The sequence below is a fragment of the Bos javanicus genome, chromosome 9, assembly GCF_032452875.1.
Source record: "Bos javanicus breed banteng chromosome 9, ARS-OSU_banteng_1.0, whole genome shotgun sequence".
Classification (NCBI taxonomy): domain Eukaryota; kingdom Metazoa; phylum Chordata; class Mammalia; order Artiodactyla; family Bovidae; genus Bos; species Bos javanicus.
The window spans coordinates 32631068-32650101 of NC_083876.1; the positions used below are offsets into that span (position 1 = coordinate 32631068).

The 19034-nt window shown below is 41.5% G+C and overlaps 1 protein-coding gene across 1 annotated transcript in view; it reads right to left on the minus strand.

The window, feature by feature from the left end:
* Positions 1-4407: 4407 nt before the first annotated feature.
* Positions 4408-19034, minus strand: part of SLC35F1 (solute carrier family 35 member F1) — a 425018-nt gene continuing 410391 nt past the window's right edge. Inside the window, exon 8 of the mRNA XM_061427467.1 lies at positions 4408-7760. Within this exon, the coding sequence (XP_061283451.1) occupies positions 7536-7760 (225 nt within the window). The 3' untranslated portion in view covers positions 4408-7535. The remainder of the gene's footprint in view (positions 7761-19034) is intronic.

A 19034-nucleotide genomic window follows, 5' to 3' on the forward strand; every position in this document is an offset into this window, starting at 1 on the left:
CTGGACTGAGTGGTTTCTATTGTTCCAATAAGGAGAAAAATAGAAGCTCCTCCACCTCCAAGTCAAGTTAGGTCTCCACTCAGCACAGCTAACTGTTTTCCCAAGGGTGGTGACCTCACTAGTGACACTGACCTGCCGCAGGTCTTTGGAGATTAGAGCACTTTGACTTTTCACTTTCATGCACTGGAGAAGGAAATGGAAACCCACTCCAGAATTCTTGCCTGGAGAATCCCAGGGATGGGGGAGCCTGGTGGGCTACCGTCCGTGGGGTCGCACAGAGTCGGACACAACTGAAGCGACTTAGCAGCAGCAGCAGCAGCTAGTGGGTGTCTGAGAATAAGAAATCCCCCTATGGAAGCAGTGAGCTCTCAACTCTGGCATAGCTGTTGCAGATGGTTTTGGGAGTCTCATGGGCAAAGTCAGTCCCAAGGAATCCTCTTACACTTGTGTGTTGACTAGAGTAGCAGAGGGAGAATCTCCTGTCTGTGTATTTGCCTGGATGGATTCAATCCAAAGGGCAAAGACAGTCAAGCTTGGGTATGCACTGGGTGCTTTTCCTTTCTTCTCCCTTCAGGACCCCACTTTCAGAGTTGGTTGGAAGTAGGAATACTCCAAAGAATTATTTATCCAAGCTGCCTAACAAGCTGCCCGGCCTCTTAATGGGAAGGATGTGCACTGATCTCTGACCCTGGTCTCTGGTGATAACAAAGCCGCGTCTTGAATGGAAGTACTGCATGTTGTTGTCTACAGGATCGTGCCAGTGATGAACAAGGCTATAGCTTCTCCAGGCTAAATGTCTTTTCTTCAAGTAAATTATCTCCACTCTCAGGTGTCATAACGGGACTTGAGATTTTGAACGGAGTGATCGCCAATATTCTCGCTGGCTCTCAAGTTCTGTGTCTAAGCTGGTGACTGAAATGAAAATGAACGTCACAGTTGTTTGGAGGGTATAATTATGAATTGAAAATTGAATGCCAAGTGAAGTCTCAGTCTTCAACTAGGACACAAAACTCCTCACATTAAGTTGTCCTCTATTCCTGACGATTTTCCTTTTAATTAAAATGCAGCCTGATAGGCAGAATCATGGGGCCCATGAAGCAGTTATGTGATTCACTCAACCATTTATATGCATGTGTGACCTATTTAGCTTTTAAAATCCTATTCAGTGCCCAAAAAACAACATCAGAGAATTCAAACAAAAGCTCGCAGGGAGTCCCATAATGAGACTGTTTTGATCATTCCAGTGATTAGCCCATTTCCTCCCTCTTTAGTAATTTCATTTAGAAAAGTAGTCATTTTAAGAACAACTAGATTTTCTTTATTGCTTTTCTAGTTTACTGTGAAATTGGCAAGTGGCCAACCATCTGTGAAACTGCAATCATTACTATTACTTAAAATTTATCAAACCTCTTGAGGTACTATGGAAGTAAGTCTCCTTGCCTACAAAGACAAGGCCAAGAAAGGCAGGAATGAGACCTAACGTTGCACAAAAGTAGTAGCACCCCATGTTTCAATCTTTTAGCCCCATATCCCAGAAATGGAGTTTGTGGACACTGTTGGGGGAAATGTCGGGTGCAGGAGGCTTTCGAGCCGCTGCCAAGAGGCCATGCATGCTTTTATCTGACATTCACCATTTCTTGAAATGATGGGTGTGTTGCCCTTGAATGTAATTTACTTCTGAATAATTCGTATCCTTCAGCCTTGCATATTTCTCTCTTGTTCTTTTACATTTTTACACATTGAGCAATGACACAGTGGAGAAGATGTTCGAGAAATTACCACTGGAACTCCTCTCCCTTCACTGCCCCTGGCCACAGATGTTTCCAAGGAAGAAGGCTGAACCATAAGCTGAGAACCTAGGCCAGGGCGGCCCTCCAGGAGTAAGAACCCAATAATGTTATCACCGCTGTAGGCAGGCGGTCATCCTGATGTTTTCCCTCAGACAGCGACATCTAGTGGCCGAGAGTCATAGCCAGCCACGGTGCTGCCGAAGTTCCCAGGGGCAGGGAGGTAATGGTGTATGCCTCTTACAGCCAGGGTAACCACAGAGCCAGGTTCTTCTGCAACAAACTGGGTCTATGGACCTGTTGTCCAGGCATAATTATTAAAACTGCCTGCTTGACGTATTGGATAATGAATTACACAGCCTACTTACTGCCTGATTGTAGCGCTCTCATCTATTCAGTGACAGGACACATTTTTAGCCAGTGTCATCACTGTGGGATAATGAGTTTGGGAAGATTACTCCCCATTGTGTAAAGTAATATTTATCGTTATCCATTCTGAAATTATCTTTCAAGCATTATGGGATGGTTCCCAGCTCTAATGCTGAAGCCTGGTGAGTAAGCTCATTTTCATGCTTTTGTAGATTCATCTACACCAGGCCTTTGTCTACCCAGATGGACGCCCCTAATTTTAGTCTGTCCCCAGGGACCTCCTCCCTCTGATCATTGGTTTCCTTGTTAGTCAGGCTGCAGTAGTGCTTGGAGGAGACTCGCCTGGCTGTCTAAAAAGTGACACGCAATGCCTTGTCCTTTCAGGCACTAATGAAAGGCCATCTGGTAGGTATGGGGCTTTCCAGCTGTATTATAATTTTTTTTGAATTAAACATTTCTGACCACATAGAGAATAAAGGGCAGAGACTGAGTAGGTGGCCCATAGTGAACCCTCTGCTTACGTTTGCAGGGAAAAAAAGAGAAAAAAAGAAATCAAAGTAAAAAAGAAGAGAAGAAAAAAAGAACAGTGAACATAATTAAGAAGCAACGTTATGAATTCAAAGACACTATTTGCAAGGGAAAAACGAGCTTCACTGTGTTGTTTTTTATCCCAAAGTCAACCTGAAGGAACAGCCTAACTTTTTAAAGGTTTGTTAAAAAATTCAAGGGAGATTTAAGTGAATCTCATAATTTCTGCTTTTCCAGGAATAGGAATTTTACCAAAAAAAAAGTACTTAACAGAAGTAGAAGGAAAAAGGGGAACATTTTGTAATACATATCTTACCCTTGTACTTTCTGTTTTTGATTTAGGAGTAAGATTCCATTAAAAAAAAAAAAAAAGATGTATGAGAGACTTCCCTGTTTTGCATGGGGGACCTGAAAAGAGATTAGCTGGATCTGATTCCAGGCCCGCCTTACTGCAGATGTGACAATCTGTCTTCCTGTGAAACATCAAGAGAAGGTTACACTTAACAGGTCCTATGCTGAATCTGACATGTTTCTCCTTCTCTTCATGCTAATCATCACAAAAACCATTCAAGTACAGCCTTAACTTCCCTTTGTAAGAACTTCCAAGCATTTAGGAAACCAAGTTCCTTCTCTTAAGAAAATTATAATTTGCTGGGAACACAATCTAAATGTGAGATGCATATTTACTGTGTATACTAATGGACTCTAATCATTTAGAATTGCTGGACATTTAGACACAGACTAGACTGAAGTTCAACTATATTTCATTTTTGACCAAAGAGTTTACTAAATAAAAATAAGCCATACTTTACAGAAAGAGTTCAATTTCTCAAGGAAAAAGCTATTTTTAAGCTGAGTCACATTGTTTTTGTTAAGCGCTGTTTGTACTATACTATTTATAGAAGCAGATCACAATGGATCTCTCCTTAAGAGTCCTTTATAAAGGCTGTATGCGACTGTTCCTTTTTTCCTGCAAAATGAGTTTTTCTTTTAAAAAGACTTTAAATATATAACTCTGACATACAGTCTTTCAGCTCATTTAATTTTTGAGATCTGATTATGAACATGAATGATAAAAAAGTATAAATTTATATACCATCATCTCTAAGTATTTTAGGGTTATTGGATGACTACAGTTAGTGGTGGAGGAGGGCACGGCAACCCACTCCAGTATTCTTGCCTGGGAAATCCCATGGACAGAGGAGCCTAGCGGGCTACACAGTCCATGGGGTCACAAGAGTGGGACATGACTTGGGGACTAAACAACAACAGTTAGTGGAGAAGTAACCATGACAATACTGTGTAAGTTCAGAGCAGAAACATAAACAGCCCTGCTTTATAAATGTCGTGCTCTTTCTTTATGCCTGGCATTGTGCCGAGGGCAGCATACAAAGAACTTTCTTCTTTATGAGAAACAGTTTCTTGAGGGTAAATTTATAATTGCCCTACATATGTTTTAAATGTGGGTTTAGAGGTTGTAGCCGCTGTCTCCTTAAGCACCCATCAAATAATTAATTTTGCAAATTACAAACGTGTTTAATTTGGCTTTTTGAAGCTACAGCTCTGAGACCAACTGTGCCCTTCCTAATTTGGAAATATTTTCTTTCTGATTTTTATTTTGACATGTACCCTGCTATCTACTTTCGTTGCTATTTCTAGCATCCCATGAGAGCTGCTTCCCCGGTTGTCATAGAGCAGACAAACACTCAAGAAAACCAAGAACTTGGTGCTTTCATAAAGCATTTATTTTTATTTGAAAACATTATACAGGCATTACATTGCCACAGCCAGTCCATAGGGGAGCATGCAAATATCAAAAATGGAGAGTTTGTTCAACTTACTGGTGTCAATTTCCCTTTTTGGTTCATATTTTCCATTTGCAGTGTTGGGATTAGTGTGCTTTGTTATTTATGTGGCTTGACAGTAGAATCCTACCCATGGGGTAAAAATCTGTACTGGTAGCTAGCTGGGGACTACTAAGTGGTTACAAATCAAAAACAAACCCCAAACGAACAATACTACACGCTTGTCAAAAGGTTAATAGCACAAGTTAGCAATATCTAAACTAAACATTGAAACATTTTCATGGGACACAGTGGTACCAATTTTTCCTTTGCTTGGTCTACCTGGTTGTGTATTTCAGAGTGTGGAGCTGTGGGAAGGTGTGACCAAGGTGAGCGCTAGCCCCAGTGCAAGTTGTCATGGAGTAAGTGAGGACCACCACTTATCTTGGGCGAGACTTAGGAGAGCTATGGTTTGCTTACCCAGCCAAATTCTATACAAATTGCTAAAGTCTTATTTGTGGAAGAGAGAGTTATGGTAGACTGAAAAGCTGAAATTCTTGCTGGTGTCTACTGAGGTTATGAAATTCCAGAAACTCAAACAGTTAGAGTTAATGACGTCCTACTCCCATTTCCTACCCCATTCCCAAAGGGTTGATGTCTTAACACAGAAAAAGAGTTTGTTTCTTGCTATTGTCTTTTTTTCCCCAAAAGGCCAATCTGGAACTCCTGATTCATGGGATGAATCTCAGACAATTCGAGTATGTTATCAGCCTTTCTAAATGGAGAAGAACCAACACGGTGAGGCACCCCAGTGACACGAAAGTCTTGTGTACAAGGACATGGGATGATAAAAGGTATACAGTGAATTCACCTTAACATTCACACTTGGTTTCCATACAATTTGGAGTCAGTTAAAATATCCTAGGAAACGATTCACATGGCAACCTGTAGCCATCCATTGATTGCAAACCTTTTAGAAATTAAAAAAAAAAATTTGCATCCACTGAGTTGACTTGGAAATACTTTCATCCACTTATTTTTCTTAAGATTTTACTAAGCGTCTACAAATTAGTGTCATAAAAATGAACAAAAAAAGATGAAAATATTTGGCTGAAAATAAATACTAAAAATGCAATAAATCAGACAAATTATGCAAACCAAAGGAACATAAACACAAAAATAAAACCAGTCTTTAAAGGTCTTCAGATCTGAATGGACAAAATAGTCAGAGAAAGGTATTTAATTGGTTTGACAGGTAGCAGAGAGCAAACATTGGCAAAGTTCTTTTGATTTGATACAGCTTTAGTGTTGATTTTTTTCACTAGAAATAAAACAGGCTTCTAAGCGGGCTGAATGGAGATGAGCATACAATTTGCATATCAGGAAAGATAACTTGTCTGCTCCAACTCCAAGGCAGGACTCCCTGTCCCCAGGGTAGAGGGCAGACAGAGGTGCCACGTGGGTGCTGACTGACAGCATGGGACACTTTTGCAGGTCTATTTAGGACTTGTTCAGGCCAGTATGGGAATCCTGACTAAGCTGCAATCTGTTCTCCACCTTACAGAGACCCCACTGGAGTTTTGCTTTGCTTACTTAACTTGAACTGGTTTGAATTGCCCAAAGTTTCATAAACACTTGTTCTTCCTTTACAAATCCTGTAACTCTGTCGAGGATCTTTCTGAATGATACTGAAGCCAGCCAAACGTAAAGACTAGTGCATGTACTGATAGGGAAAAAGAGAATCTACTGTAAATCACAGAGCTCTGTGGTGTTTCTTGATTTTCTGCGTTTGAAGAAAGAGCTATTGTAAAGGCGACAAAATTAGATTAGTGACATACCCCTCAAAGCCCTATCAGGACCCTGGAATATTCTCTGTATCCATAAGAATGCTGTGTTGATACATTCTGTTATCGAATGGATGCCAAATATGACCAAAAATGCCAGACTTTTCATTGGTGAGATTTTTACTACTACACAATGGCCATATCAGATGAGCTGTTGTCAGAGGCTGTGCCACAGCAGCACCCTGACTTTGTTGGGAGGCCAGACAACCAATGATATCCTACAATCAAGATAATTTCCATGCCGGTATATTTCAAAAAGGGTGTCACACAAAAGGGCAGAGGACCATGGCTTTTTCCAATGCCTTGATTGATCTCCATATTGATCTACCCTAAAGAAATCTAGGGGGAAAAGGAAAATTAAATTTTTTTTTGGAAGAGGGAACATAGGAAGGGGCAGAAAGATTTTTTTAAAAAAGATAGTACCCTAAGCACAAGTGATATTACTCTGGGGTTTCCCATAAGCCACAGAAATGGAACATTCCTTATCCTGTTATTACAAGGACTTGATTAGCAGAATCATGAGTTGCAACAGAAAGGCAATGGCCTGGAGTAATCCGAGGTTGAAATATAAAAAGGCTAAAATGTTTGTTTTATATCTATTCCTAGAATAGAGAATTATATGGTCAGTTGCCACTCCCCACAAGGGTCACAGCACGAAATACATATTGAGCAGGCGATCCAACAGGTAACAGAGGGAACCATGAGCCCCCAGGTGCCTAGGATAAGGAAGCGTCGCAGGGTGGGGCTCCTGTGGCATGCAGCACTCAGAGAAGGTGCACAAAAATAAAGTGTGATTCTTAAAAAGTGACTTGCCATAGAAAAGTGGGAGTGATGCTAACTACATGTGGGTCTGGCGAGAGTTCCCATCAGGAGTACAAAACCTCCTCCTGAAAGTCGCTATCATAACAGTAACCATAATCATACAAACAGTAATACTTGCTTTTGATTCAAACATTTTCACAGTAATTAATGTGGACGGGGGGTGGTGGTGTATGTGTGTGTGTGACCAGGATACACCCTAGGTAGGCATCCCTCCAGGTGGATCAGAGCCTGCATCTCCAGGGATGTTTAGCGTGTGCCTCTTACAGGCTTTTGGATTTGCTACCTTGCAGTCCACCTCTGTAAACTGCACCTAATAAATACCTTTCTCTATGTACAAAACAGAGATGACGGGCGGACACACAGCCGTGGAGGTGTCCTCAGTGGTCAGGGAGGGTGTCATCCTAGGCCACACGCACGTGGGGCTCATCTTCGGTCTCCTGGCCCAGGCTGGTGTAGGTGACCGAAGGCTCCACCTGAGCTGTGGCTGGTAAGTCCACGACGGGTCCCGAAGGGTTGCGGAACTGCTTGTAAACCCGGGGGTCCTGGGCTATGTACGTGGAGGTGGACGAGTAGAGCACCAGCCCGAGGAGGATGGTGAAGAAAGACAGGAGATACAGTCCTGAAAACTGAACAACACAACAGCCAAGTCACTTAGCAGCCAGAGCCGAACTACGTACACAGGAGTGAGAGGGAGAGAGACGGAGTGGAGCCGTTTTCTCTCGTGACAGGAAGCTTGATGAGTCCACCAATGATCTTGATGGAAGATGAATGTTCTCTTCTACCCTGGCTTGGTCTTATTGATTCTCCTTATCTTTTTTCTTGATTCTGTGGCTAACACAGAGGAACATTTAGCTAATTGTCTCTAAAGCACCCGTCCAAGTTACCCGATGTGGGATAGCTAGTTAATCACGAATTGAAATACATCAAGTTAAAAGCAAAAAACTCTCCAGTATCACTCAATAAAGAGTTGGTTGTTTGTGGCTTCATTAAACACAGAAGAAATATAGATACACCACTTAAGGTTGTAATGAAGCCATAAACACCGAGTCCCTCACTGACACAGCTGCAGCAGGCACTTTCCTTTCACCTTAATCCAATTCAAACACTATTTGTCTTCTGAGTAGGAATTGTTATTGACTTTGGTAACTGTCTTTGCAAGATTAGATTATCCTTGGATAGAAAGCAATAGTATACCCTTTCATCCTTGCTCCACTAATCTAAAACCAAAACCAAACAGGAATGGATATACAGTGTTGTGTTTCTAAACTACTGCTTGACAACTCAGAGTTTTGTGGAGAAAAAGAAAGAAAATATTGGTGTATACAACTTCTCTGAGAATTTGCATGTGTTTTTTAAAAAAGCTGTACCTTCTGGGCCTTCTTGAGTAGTTATTATGGAATTACTTGAGTAGTCAGTGGGAGAGAGGGAGGTAACACTATGAGTATTGCCATGGTAACAGTGTGAGTGTTGCCATTTCTGTTGTTTCATTCATTCATTCACTCCATTCATCCACTAGTTTCTTCCATGCCTTCTCTGTATCAAACATTCAACTATGTACTGAAGAAACAGAAATGAAAACATATTGTCCTTACTACCAAAGATTGAATAGTCTCAGTGGAGAACCAGAGGTACAGATAGAAAATAATAATACAGTGCACTTATGGCATGCTGATTCTCATTGTAGTTGATGGCTGTTGTCCTAGTCCTGACCACATCCTGCATCTGTTACCCAGTCCAAGCTCGCTCTGCCCATTGCACTATAAGCTAATAAATCCGAGTGTTGAGATCTTGAGGCAAGGTATACAACTTTGGAGAGCCAGCTGACCCAGAAGATGGCAGACTAATGGCTTGAGATAACCATCTTGTCGGGGCCCGGATGCCAGGTTCTTCTATGGATCAGAGATGGGGGAAGGTTAGGACACAGAGTAAAAATGACCATTTAATTCTTGCAAATGTCTCCTAGAGTGGCAAGCCTCAGGCAGGGGGATTGTGAGTTTCACTTCCTTACAGTCATTTCACTGGTGGTATGAAATGGAATATCTGCTATTACGTCAACAAACAAAGATGCCACAGCTATCTATCTGCAATTCTAGCTCTCCAAATGTGAACTTCTGAGCCACTCCAGTAAGCAGCAGATGACGGGCACCATTTTCCACACAGAGAACTCAGGAGAGTCACAGTCCTTCACAGGTGGGTGGGTCAGGCTGTCTCCCTGTGAACCCAGCAAAGGCATCCTAGCCCAAGGGCCAGGAGGAGGAGGAGCAGGCAGGCTCCCTGAGGCAGGCCGTTAAGTATGCCTATAATAACAAAAGCAGCAAAATAAGAGTGAAAGTCACAGAAGCAGAGCCAGTATGGATTTAAAATTAACCCTTCCCAATTACACATCCATTTGGAAAAAAGAATCAATTTGATTTTCCTTTTGGGGGAGGGGTACCAATTACTTTATTTGAGGGAATGGTACTGAGGAAAGAACTTAAGTAGACATTTTGGTACAACTTATAGAAAAGGTGCAGTACAAATACGCATGTACGGGCTTGGTGACCAGGGACATCACCCTGTGGCTATAGGAAGCCAGGCTGAGGAGGTTTGGCTTTCATTACCACTGTTCCCCAGGGTGTGCTTGTCAAAGAGATACTCTGCCATGCCAGATTTGCTTTTCCTATTTTATTTTTTCATGCTCAGAGTCTAAAACCAGGCTTCCTTGGTGGCTCAGATGGTAAAGAATCTGCCCGAAATGCAGGAGACCCAGGTTTGATCCCCGGGTCGAGACGATTCCCTGGAAAAGGGAAAGGCTACCCATTCCAGTATTCTTGGCTGGAGAATTCCATGGACAGAGGAGTCTGGTGGGCTATATAGTCTATGGGGTCACAAAGAATCAGACACTGCTGAGTGACTAATACTTTCACTTTACTAAAACTAGGAGAAACTGGTAAAAAAAAAAAAATAATTGGAAGCTGGAAGAAAATAGGAAAAGGATCCAGAGAGTCTATAAAGTTGCAATGTTATAAGATGGCTGTGTGGTGTGTCTGCTCATTGTCTGACCCTTTGGGATCCCATGGACTGTAGCCTGCCAAGCTCCTCTGTCTATGGAATTTTCCAGGCAAGACTACTGGAGGGGCTTGACATTTCCTTCTCCAGGGGATCGTCCCAACTCAAACATCGAACCTACGTCTCTTGTGTCGCCTGCATTGGCAGGCGGATTCTTTACCACTACGCCACAATGTTCAATAATGGGAAAGGCAGTTTTGAAAATGGCAGATAGAAAAATTATTCATGTGGCTAAAAGTCCTTGCTGTAATATTTTGTTGTTTATCTTACTCTCTCTCTCTTTTAGCACCAGCAAGGTAGTTAAGACTAAAGATCACTTTTTGATTTTCTTTCCAGAGCCTGCATCACTGCCTTTAATTCCTTTATCAATCACAGTCATATGATAATACTTCCTCAGATGGCTTGTATACTGGATTCAGCTTATAACAGCTTCACTAAACTTGATTAATTCAGATTTTCCCAATGAAAATAATTCTTTTTCTTTATGAATTTGTTTATAAAATAAGATGGTAGCAAAACAATATGGAGGTCAAGAAGAAACAGAAACCACAGACTCATTCCAAATTGGGAAAGGAGTACCTCAAGGCTGTATACTGTCACCCTGCTTATTTAACTTATATGCAGAGCACATCATGCAAAATGCTAGGCTGGATGAAGCTCAAGCTGGAATCAAGATTGCCGAGAAAAATATCAATAACCTCAGATATGCAGATGATACCACACATATGGCAGAAAGTAAAGAGGAACTAAAGAGCCTCTTGCTGATGGTGAAGAGGAGAGAGAAAAAGCTCATTTAAAACTCAACATTCAAAAAACTAAGACCATGACATCTGGTCCCATCACTCCATGGCAAACAGATGGGGAAACTATGGAAACATTGACAGACTTTATTTCCTTAGGCTCCAAAATCACTGCGATGGTGACTGCAGCCATGAAATTAAAAGACACTTGCTCTTTGGAAGAAAAGCTATGACAAACCTAGGCAGCATATTAAATAGCAGAGATATTACTTTGTTGACAAAGGTCCATCTAGTCAAAGCTATGGTTTTTCCAGTAGTCATGCACGGATGTGAGAGTTGGACCATAAAGTAAGCTGAGTGCCAGAGAATTGATGCTTTTGAACTGTGGTGTTGGAGAAGACTCTTGAAAGTCCTTTGGACTGCAAGGAGATGCAACCAGTCAATCCTAAAGGAAATTAGTCCTGAATATTCATTGGAAGGACAGATGCAGAAGCTGACACTCCAATACTTTGGCCACCTGATGAGAACTGACTCACTGGAAAAGACCCTGATACTGGGAAAGATTGAAGGCAGGAGGAGAAGGGGACAACAGAGGATAAGATGGTTGGATGGCATCACCGACTCAAAGGACATGAATTTGAGCAAGCTCTGGGAGTTGGTGACGGACAGGGAAGCCTGGAGTGCTGCAGTCCATGGGGTCGAAAAGAGTTGGACATGACTGAGTGACTGAAGAGCTTCATCCTTTACTTGAAACTTTCCCTGATGTCTCAGAAGATAAAGAATCTGCTTGTAACGCAGAAGACCCAGATTTGATTCCTGAGTTGGGAAGATCCCCTGGAGAGGGGAATGGCTACCCACTCCAGTATTCTTTCCTGGAGAATTCCATGGACAGAGGAGCCTTGTGGCCTACTGTCCATGGTATCGCAGAGTCGGACACAACCGAGTGACTAACATTTTCACTTCACTTTCAACAAACGAAATGAGCTTGTTCCTAACAGCAACATTTCAAATATTTTGATACTGACTTTCATTTTCAAAAAACCATCATGCATCTCCAGTTTCAAGTGAGAAACTTGCAAGGGAGGTTTTGGGTGTGAGGCTGCTTCACTTGCAGCAGATGGAGGCAGAGAGATTAAGAATGGGGCTCTGAGATTAGAACTGCATTCCATCCACAAACCAGATTCAAATCCTAGCTCCACTCCTCTCTGTCACTTTGGACAAGTTTCTTTCCAGGTCCAAGTTCCTTATCAGTACAGTGGGGATAATAATTGTACCTACTGTATAGAGTGGTTATAAGGATAAAATTAGGTAAAGCATATAAAGCACTTATTCTAGTGCCTACATCACAGTGAGGATTCAATCTACATTGACTCCATTGTTAATATTATTCAATCTACACTGGCTCCTTTGTTATCATCAATGACTGTATGTATCAGTGTTACCATATTTTTATATAATCATTGATTAAATTGCCTTTCTTTTATAGGCTCTTGACTACAGGACTGTGTCTTTCTTGACCAGTGTCAAGTGCAGAGTCTGGCATAGTGTGTGTGTGTGTTGTGAGTTGTGTCCGACTCTTTGCGACCCCGTAGACTACAGACCCAGGTTCCTCTGTTCATGGAATTCTCCAGGCAAGAATACTGGAGTGGGTTGCCATTTCCATATCTATTAGGTTTTATTTGCTCTTTGTTTACAGTTTGAATGAATTAATGCATTTAACTGAAGTTTCATACTAAAGAAAGAAACAATTAAAAAATCAGCCTGTACCAATAGTGGATTTCAAATGTTTTGGCTTTCAACTCAATCCAGCATTATTTCTCATACATAAAATGCTAAACAGAGACTCCTTGAGAGAGAAGTTGTAGTAGTGATCCTTAATCATTGACCCCAAAAATCATCATCTTCACTCCCCTTCAAATCAATTAGGGGAGAGTGATAAGATGATGAATTGGGAGGGGCAATGCAGAAGGCGAGTCTGGTAGAAGATTGTAGACTGCTGATCAGAGAGTTGACAGAGGAAGTTTCATAACTTGAAGTGAACAATCTTTGGCAACTGAAATAATGTAGGGACAGGAAAGGATCTGATACAGGGTATGAGAAAGGTTTGAATTTCTCTCAATTTCTGATTTTGGTTCCTATATACCGACTTGATTAACATGATAAAGATTTTAATAGCCATTTCTTGTAAAGCTAATGTCTTTGCCAGTGTTAAAAAAAATACTACTTGAACCAATCACTTTTGAGACATGGAGCTATTAAGTTGAATGATAAATCCAATACAAAGAGTTTTTTTGGGACACAGCTTTCAAATGGCAACACATATCTTACTTGCAATGCATTTCTATTTAATTCAAACAGAATTCACACTAAAATAGTTCAAAATACAGACAGAAAGGAATTTTATATGACAGAGGTGTCTTGGAAGTCATCAAGAGGTTTTATTAATAGTCAGGAGAGAAAGTTTTCATTTAACACACAAGCTCAAAAAGGGATCAGGAAGGAAAGGATTATGGTTAATCTGGATAAATATTGAATGTTAAAAAGAATTACAAAAAGGTTTGGTACTTTAAAAGGTAAGTAAAAGTTTCCTTTTCCTTTTTTCTTTATAGATTGATATTACCCCTATTAGGTGTACCTAATTGGAGAAGACTCGTGAGAGTCCCTTAGACCGCAAGGAGATCCAACCAGTCCATTCTGAAGGAGATCAGCCCTGGGATTTCTTTGGAAGGAATGATGCTAAAGCTGAAACTCCAGTACTTTGGCCACCTCATGCGAAGAGTTGACTCATTGGAAAAGACTCTGATGCTGGGAGGGATTGGGGGCAGGAGGAGAAGGGGATGACAGAGGATGAGATGGCTGGATGGCATCACGGACTCGATGGACGTGAGTCTGAGTGAACTCCGGGAGTTGGTGATGGACAGGGAGGCCTGGCGTGCTGCGATTCATGGGGTTGCAAAGAGTCAGACACGACTGAGTGACTGAACTGAACTGAACTGACTGAATAGGATGACCCTCAGTTCTGGATGCTGTACTTATCCTGATAGAGTGTTTGTTTGTTTTAAAAGCAGTCAAACAAACAGAAAGTCTGCATATTCTAGGCTGCTTTACTTGTTAACTGCAAAGAAATACTCAGGCCTACTTCCCAGAAAGCCATCTCCCAGTGACAGATGTGGTGAGTTTCAGGTGGAGGTTTGCTGCTTCATGTATGAATATGGGCTGCTGTTTGCAGTATACTCTGTGAGCCTCTCCAAGGTCAATCGTGGCCCATCAGAAGATGCTGTGGTCCACATATGAGCATCAGAAATGCTGCACTTTGCCTGCATTTTATCTGACTTGTAATTTTGAGAAGTTGCACAAGGATGCACCCTTTTTCACTAGCATACTGCACATGTTGCTGACTTTCCTCTTGCCTTTTTCCATTTTGATAGCTCCCTTTGCTAACAAGGATCAGAAAGTACTCGCTGTACATAAGGAGAATATCTGTGGTGTTGCTGAAAGCAATCTGACTGGAATAAGCCATTTTCCAGAAGAGGGTGGCTTGGAGGACTGGTGATAAGGCTACATAAATCTCTCTATCTTCAACTAGAGATGAAATCTAGCTCGTAGCCAATTACTTGTTAGCTAATGGGACATCTGGGCTTTCCTGATGGTTCAGTGCTAAGAAAACTGCCTGCCAATGCAGGAGAAGTGAGTTTGATCCCTGGGTCAGGAAGATCCCCTAAAGAAGGAAATGGCAACCCACTCCAGTATCTTGCCTGGAAAATTCCATGCACAGAGGAGCTGGGGGGCAGTCTATAAGGTCGCAAAGAGTCGAACACAACTGAGCGACTAAAACACCAACAAAAATGGGACATTCGGCACATCAATTAGGGACAGGCCACATTTTCATTTTAGTTTTGGTATTAAACATCTAAGTTGAGATTTAATAATCAAATTACTTTAATGGGCCTAAATCTATACGAATAGAAAACCACATGGTTTGAAAGCCATTTCAATGTACTTTTACAAATATACTGACTAGATTATGGGAGGAAGAGGACGATTTTTTTTTTCTTTAAGAGGACAATTTTTAAAGGAGGCATTCTTTTTATATTGACTAGAAAATGGCAGGGGTGAGCAGAGAGGAACACGGGCAACCCTCAGAGAGCTGTGCAGGAGGCTATGAAGTGACCATGGGCTAACGCTCTACTTTTACTGGATGTGTGCACCAACTACCTCCAGGAGGACCTGGCTTTTCCTTCCTTCCTGGAGCATGAACGTCAAAAGATGTCTTTTAACGATGTATGCCTCTTTGTAACATGGCTTTTACAAGGTTCCTGATGTAGGGCTCTGATTATTTTTGTTCAATGACCCCACTTGGACCTATTGATGATCAGAACTAATTGTGATTTAATAGGTAATGAAAAGCTAAAAGATTCTCTTAGCTCTTAAAGAGAGACATACAGCAGTTTTCTCTCTAAAAGCACAAAGATTCAACAGAAATAGAAACGATCACTTGTGAGAGGTAGAGGAAAGACCTGGAAAAGAACAGTTATTAGTGGGTTTCTTAGGAAAGTGGGGTTCAGGGGAATGAGACTTGCAGCTTCTGCATCTATCTGAGAAGGAAAGGTTTAGATTTAAATCCAATTTAGGTCTAACTTATAGAGGTGACCATGGCTCAGATCATGAACTCCTTACTGCCAAATTCAGACTTAAATTGAAGAAAGTGGGGGAAACCACTAGACCATTCAGGCATGACCTAAATCAAATCCCTTATGATTATACAGTGGAAGTGAGAAATAGATTTAAGGGACTAGATCTGATAGAGTGCCTCATGAACTATGGACCAAGGTTCGTGACATTGTACAGGAGACAGGGAAAAGAAAAAGAAAATCATCCCCAAGAAAAAGAAATGCAAAAAAGCAAAATGGCTGTCTGAGAAGGCCTTACAAATAGCTGTGAAAAGAAGAGACGTAATAAGCAAAGGAAAAAAGGAAAGATATACCCATTGGAATGCAAAGTTCCAAAGAATAGCAAGGAGAGATAAGAAAGCCTTCCTCGGCGATCAGTGCAAAGAAATAGAGGAAAACAATAGAATGGGAAAGACTAGAGATCTCTTCAAGAAAATTAGAGATACCAAGGGAATATTTCATGCAAAGATGGGCTCGATAAAGGACAGAAATGGTATGGACCTAACAGAAGCAGAAGATATTAAGAAGAGGTGGCAAGAATGCACAGAAGAATTGTACTAAAAAGATCTTCATGACCCAGATAATCACAATGATGTGATCACTCACCTAGTGTCAGACATCCTGGAATATGAAGTCAAGTGGGCCTTAGGAAGCATCACTACAAACAAAGCTAGTGGAGGTGATGGAATTCCAGTTAAGCTACTTCAAATCCCAAAAGATGATGCTGTTAAAGTGCTGCACTCAATATGCCAGCAAAATTGGAAAACTCAGCAGTGGCCTCAGGACTGGAAAAGGTCAGTTTTCATTCCAATTCCAAAGAAAGGCAATGCCAAAGAATGCTCAAACTACTGCACAACTGCACTCATCTCACAACTAGTAAAGTGATGCTCAAAATTCTCCAAGCCAGGCTTCAGCAATACATGAACCGTGAACTTCCAGATGTTCAAGCTGGTTTTAGAAAAGGCAGAGGAACCAGAGATCAAATTGCCAACATCCACTGGATCATCAAAAAAGCAAGAGAATTCCAGAAAAAACATCTATTTCTGCTTTATTGACTATGCCAAAGTCTGACTGTGTGGATCACCATAAACTGTGGAAAATTCTGAAAGAGATGGGAATACCAGACCACCTGACCTGCCTCTTGAGAAACCTGTATGCAGGTTAGGAAGCAACAGTTAGACTGCTTCCAAATAGGAAAAGGAGTACGGCAAGGCTGTATACTGTCACCCTGCTTATTTAACTTCTATGCAGAGTACATCATGAGAAACGCTGGGCTGGAAGAAGCACAAGCTGGAATCAAGATTGCTGGGAGAAATATCAACAGCCTCAGATATGCAGATGACACTACCCTTGTGGCAGAAAGTGAAGAAGAACTAAAGAGCCTCTTGATGAAAGTGAAAGAGGAGAGTGAAAAAGTTGGCTTAAAGCTGAACATTCAGAAAATGAAGATCATGGCATCTGGTCCCATCACTTCATGGGAAATAGATGGGGAAACAGTGGAAACAGTGGCTGACTTTATTTTGGGGGGCTGCAAAATCACTGCAGATGGTGATTGCAGCCATGAAACTAAAAGACGCTTACTCCTTGGAAGGAAAGTTATGACCAATCTAGACAGCATATTAAAAAGCAGAGACATTACTTTGTCAACAAACGTCCATCTAGTCAAGGCTGTGGTTTTTCCAGTAGTCATGTTTGGATGTGAGAATTGGACTATAAAGAAAGCTGAGCACTGAAGAATTGATGCTTTTGAACTGTGGTGTTGGAGAAGACTCTTGAGAGTCCCTTGGACTGTAAGGAGATCCAACCAATCCATCCTAAAGGACATCAGTGCTGGGTGTTCATTGGAAGGACTGATGTTGAAGCTGAAACTCCAATACTTTGGCCACCTGATGTGAAGCGCTGACTCATCTGAAAAGACCCTGATGCCTGGAAAGATTGAGGGCAGGAGGAGCAGGGGACGGCAGAGGATGAGATGGTTGGATGGCACAACCGATTCAATGGGCATGAGTATGGGTAAACTCCGGGAGTGGGTGAAGGACAGGGAGGCCTTGCGTGCTGCGGTTCATGGGGTTGCAAACTTGCACATGACTGAGTGACTGAACTGTAGAACTGAGGAAGCTTAGTGAAAATACAAGTGGAAAGAGGGAGAAAATAAGGTCCAATTAGAAAGACAAAAGATGTAGGAAAGGAAAATTTCTCAATAGCTAGGAGGAAACAGGACTGAAAAACTTGGATTAGCCATCCCCCCATATAATTCTTTTCTATATTCATTAACATGTATTTTTTTCTCTTTGTCTAAGTGTGTGTATGCACACACACAACACACACACCTCAGAACCACTATGGCTTACCTGATAGGTCCTGCCTTGTGAACTTTTCTTAAAAAAATTTTTTTTTACTTTAATTTATTTGAATGATATAAAATACTTAATTAAGATGACAAAAGGCAAAAAAGGAATGAAACATAAAAATAGGAACAAAAAACAAGGGCAAGGAATAGAAAATAGTAACAAACAAGGCAGACAATAATTAAATTATACCAATAACCACTTTGAACATCAATGATCCAAATACATTCTGAACTTTTCTTGAGAGAAGCTGAGTAGCCTGAGAGAACACCATCCCTGAAGGGTTCTCATGTATGGTAGATGAGCACAGGACAACAACCACCTCCTGTGGTTCCAAGGCTACATATGAAGAGTGGAGGAAGGAAATACCATGTCAGTCAATTCAGTTGCTTAGTTGTGTCTGACTCTTTGCGACCCCATGGACTGCAGCATGCCAGGCTTCCCTGTCCATCACCAACTCCCGGAGTCTACTCAAACTCATGTCCATTGAGTCGGTGATGCCACCCAACCATCTCCTCTGTCGTCCCCTTCTCCTCCTGCCTTCAATCTTTCCCAGCATCAGGGTCTTTTCAGATGAGTCAGTTCTTCACACCAAGTGGCCAAAGTATTGCAGTTTCAGCTTCAACATCAGTCCTTCCAATAAGTATTCAGGACTGATTTTCATTAGGATGGAGTGGTTGGATCTCCTTGCAGTCCAAGGGACTCTCAAGAGTCTTCTCCAACACCACAGTTCAAAAGCATCAATTCTTCAGCGCTCAGCTTTCTTTATAGTCCAATTCTCACATCCATACATGATTACTGGAAAAACCATAGCTTTGACTAGATGGACCATTATTGGCAAAGTAATGTCTCTGCTTTTTAATATGCTGTCTAGATTGATTATAACTTTTCTTCCAAGGAGCAAGTGTCTTTTAATTTCATGGCTGCAATCACCATCTGCAGTGATTTTGGAGCCCCCCAAAATAAAGTCTTTCACTGTTTCCATTGTTTCCCCACCTATTTCCCATGAAGTGATGGGAACAGATGCCATGATCTTAGTTTTCTGAATGTTGAGCTTTAAGCCAACTTTTTCACTCTCCTCTTTCACTTTCATC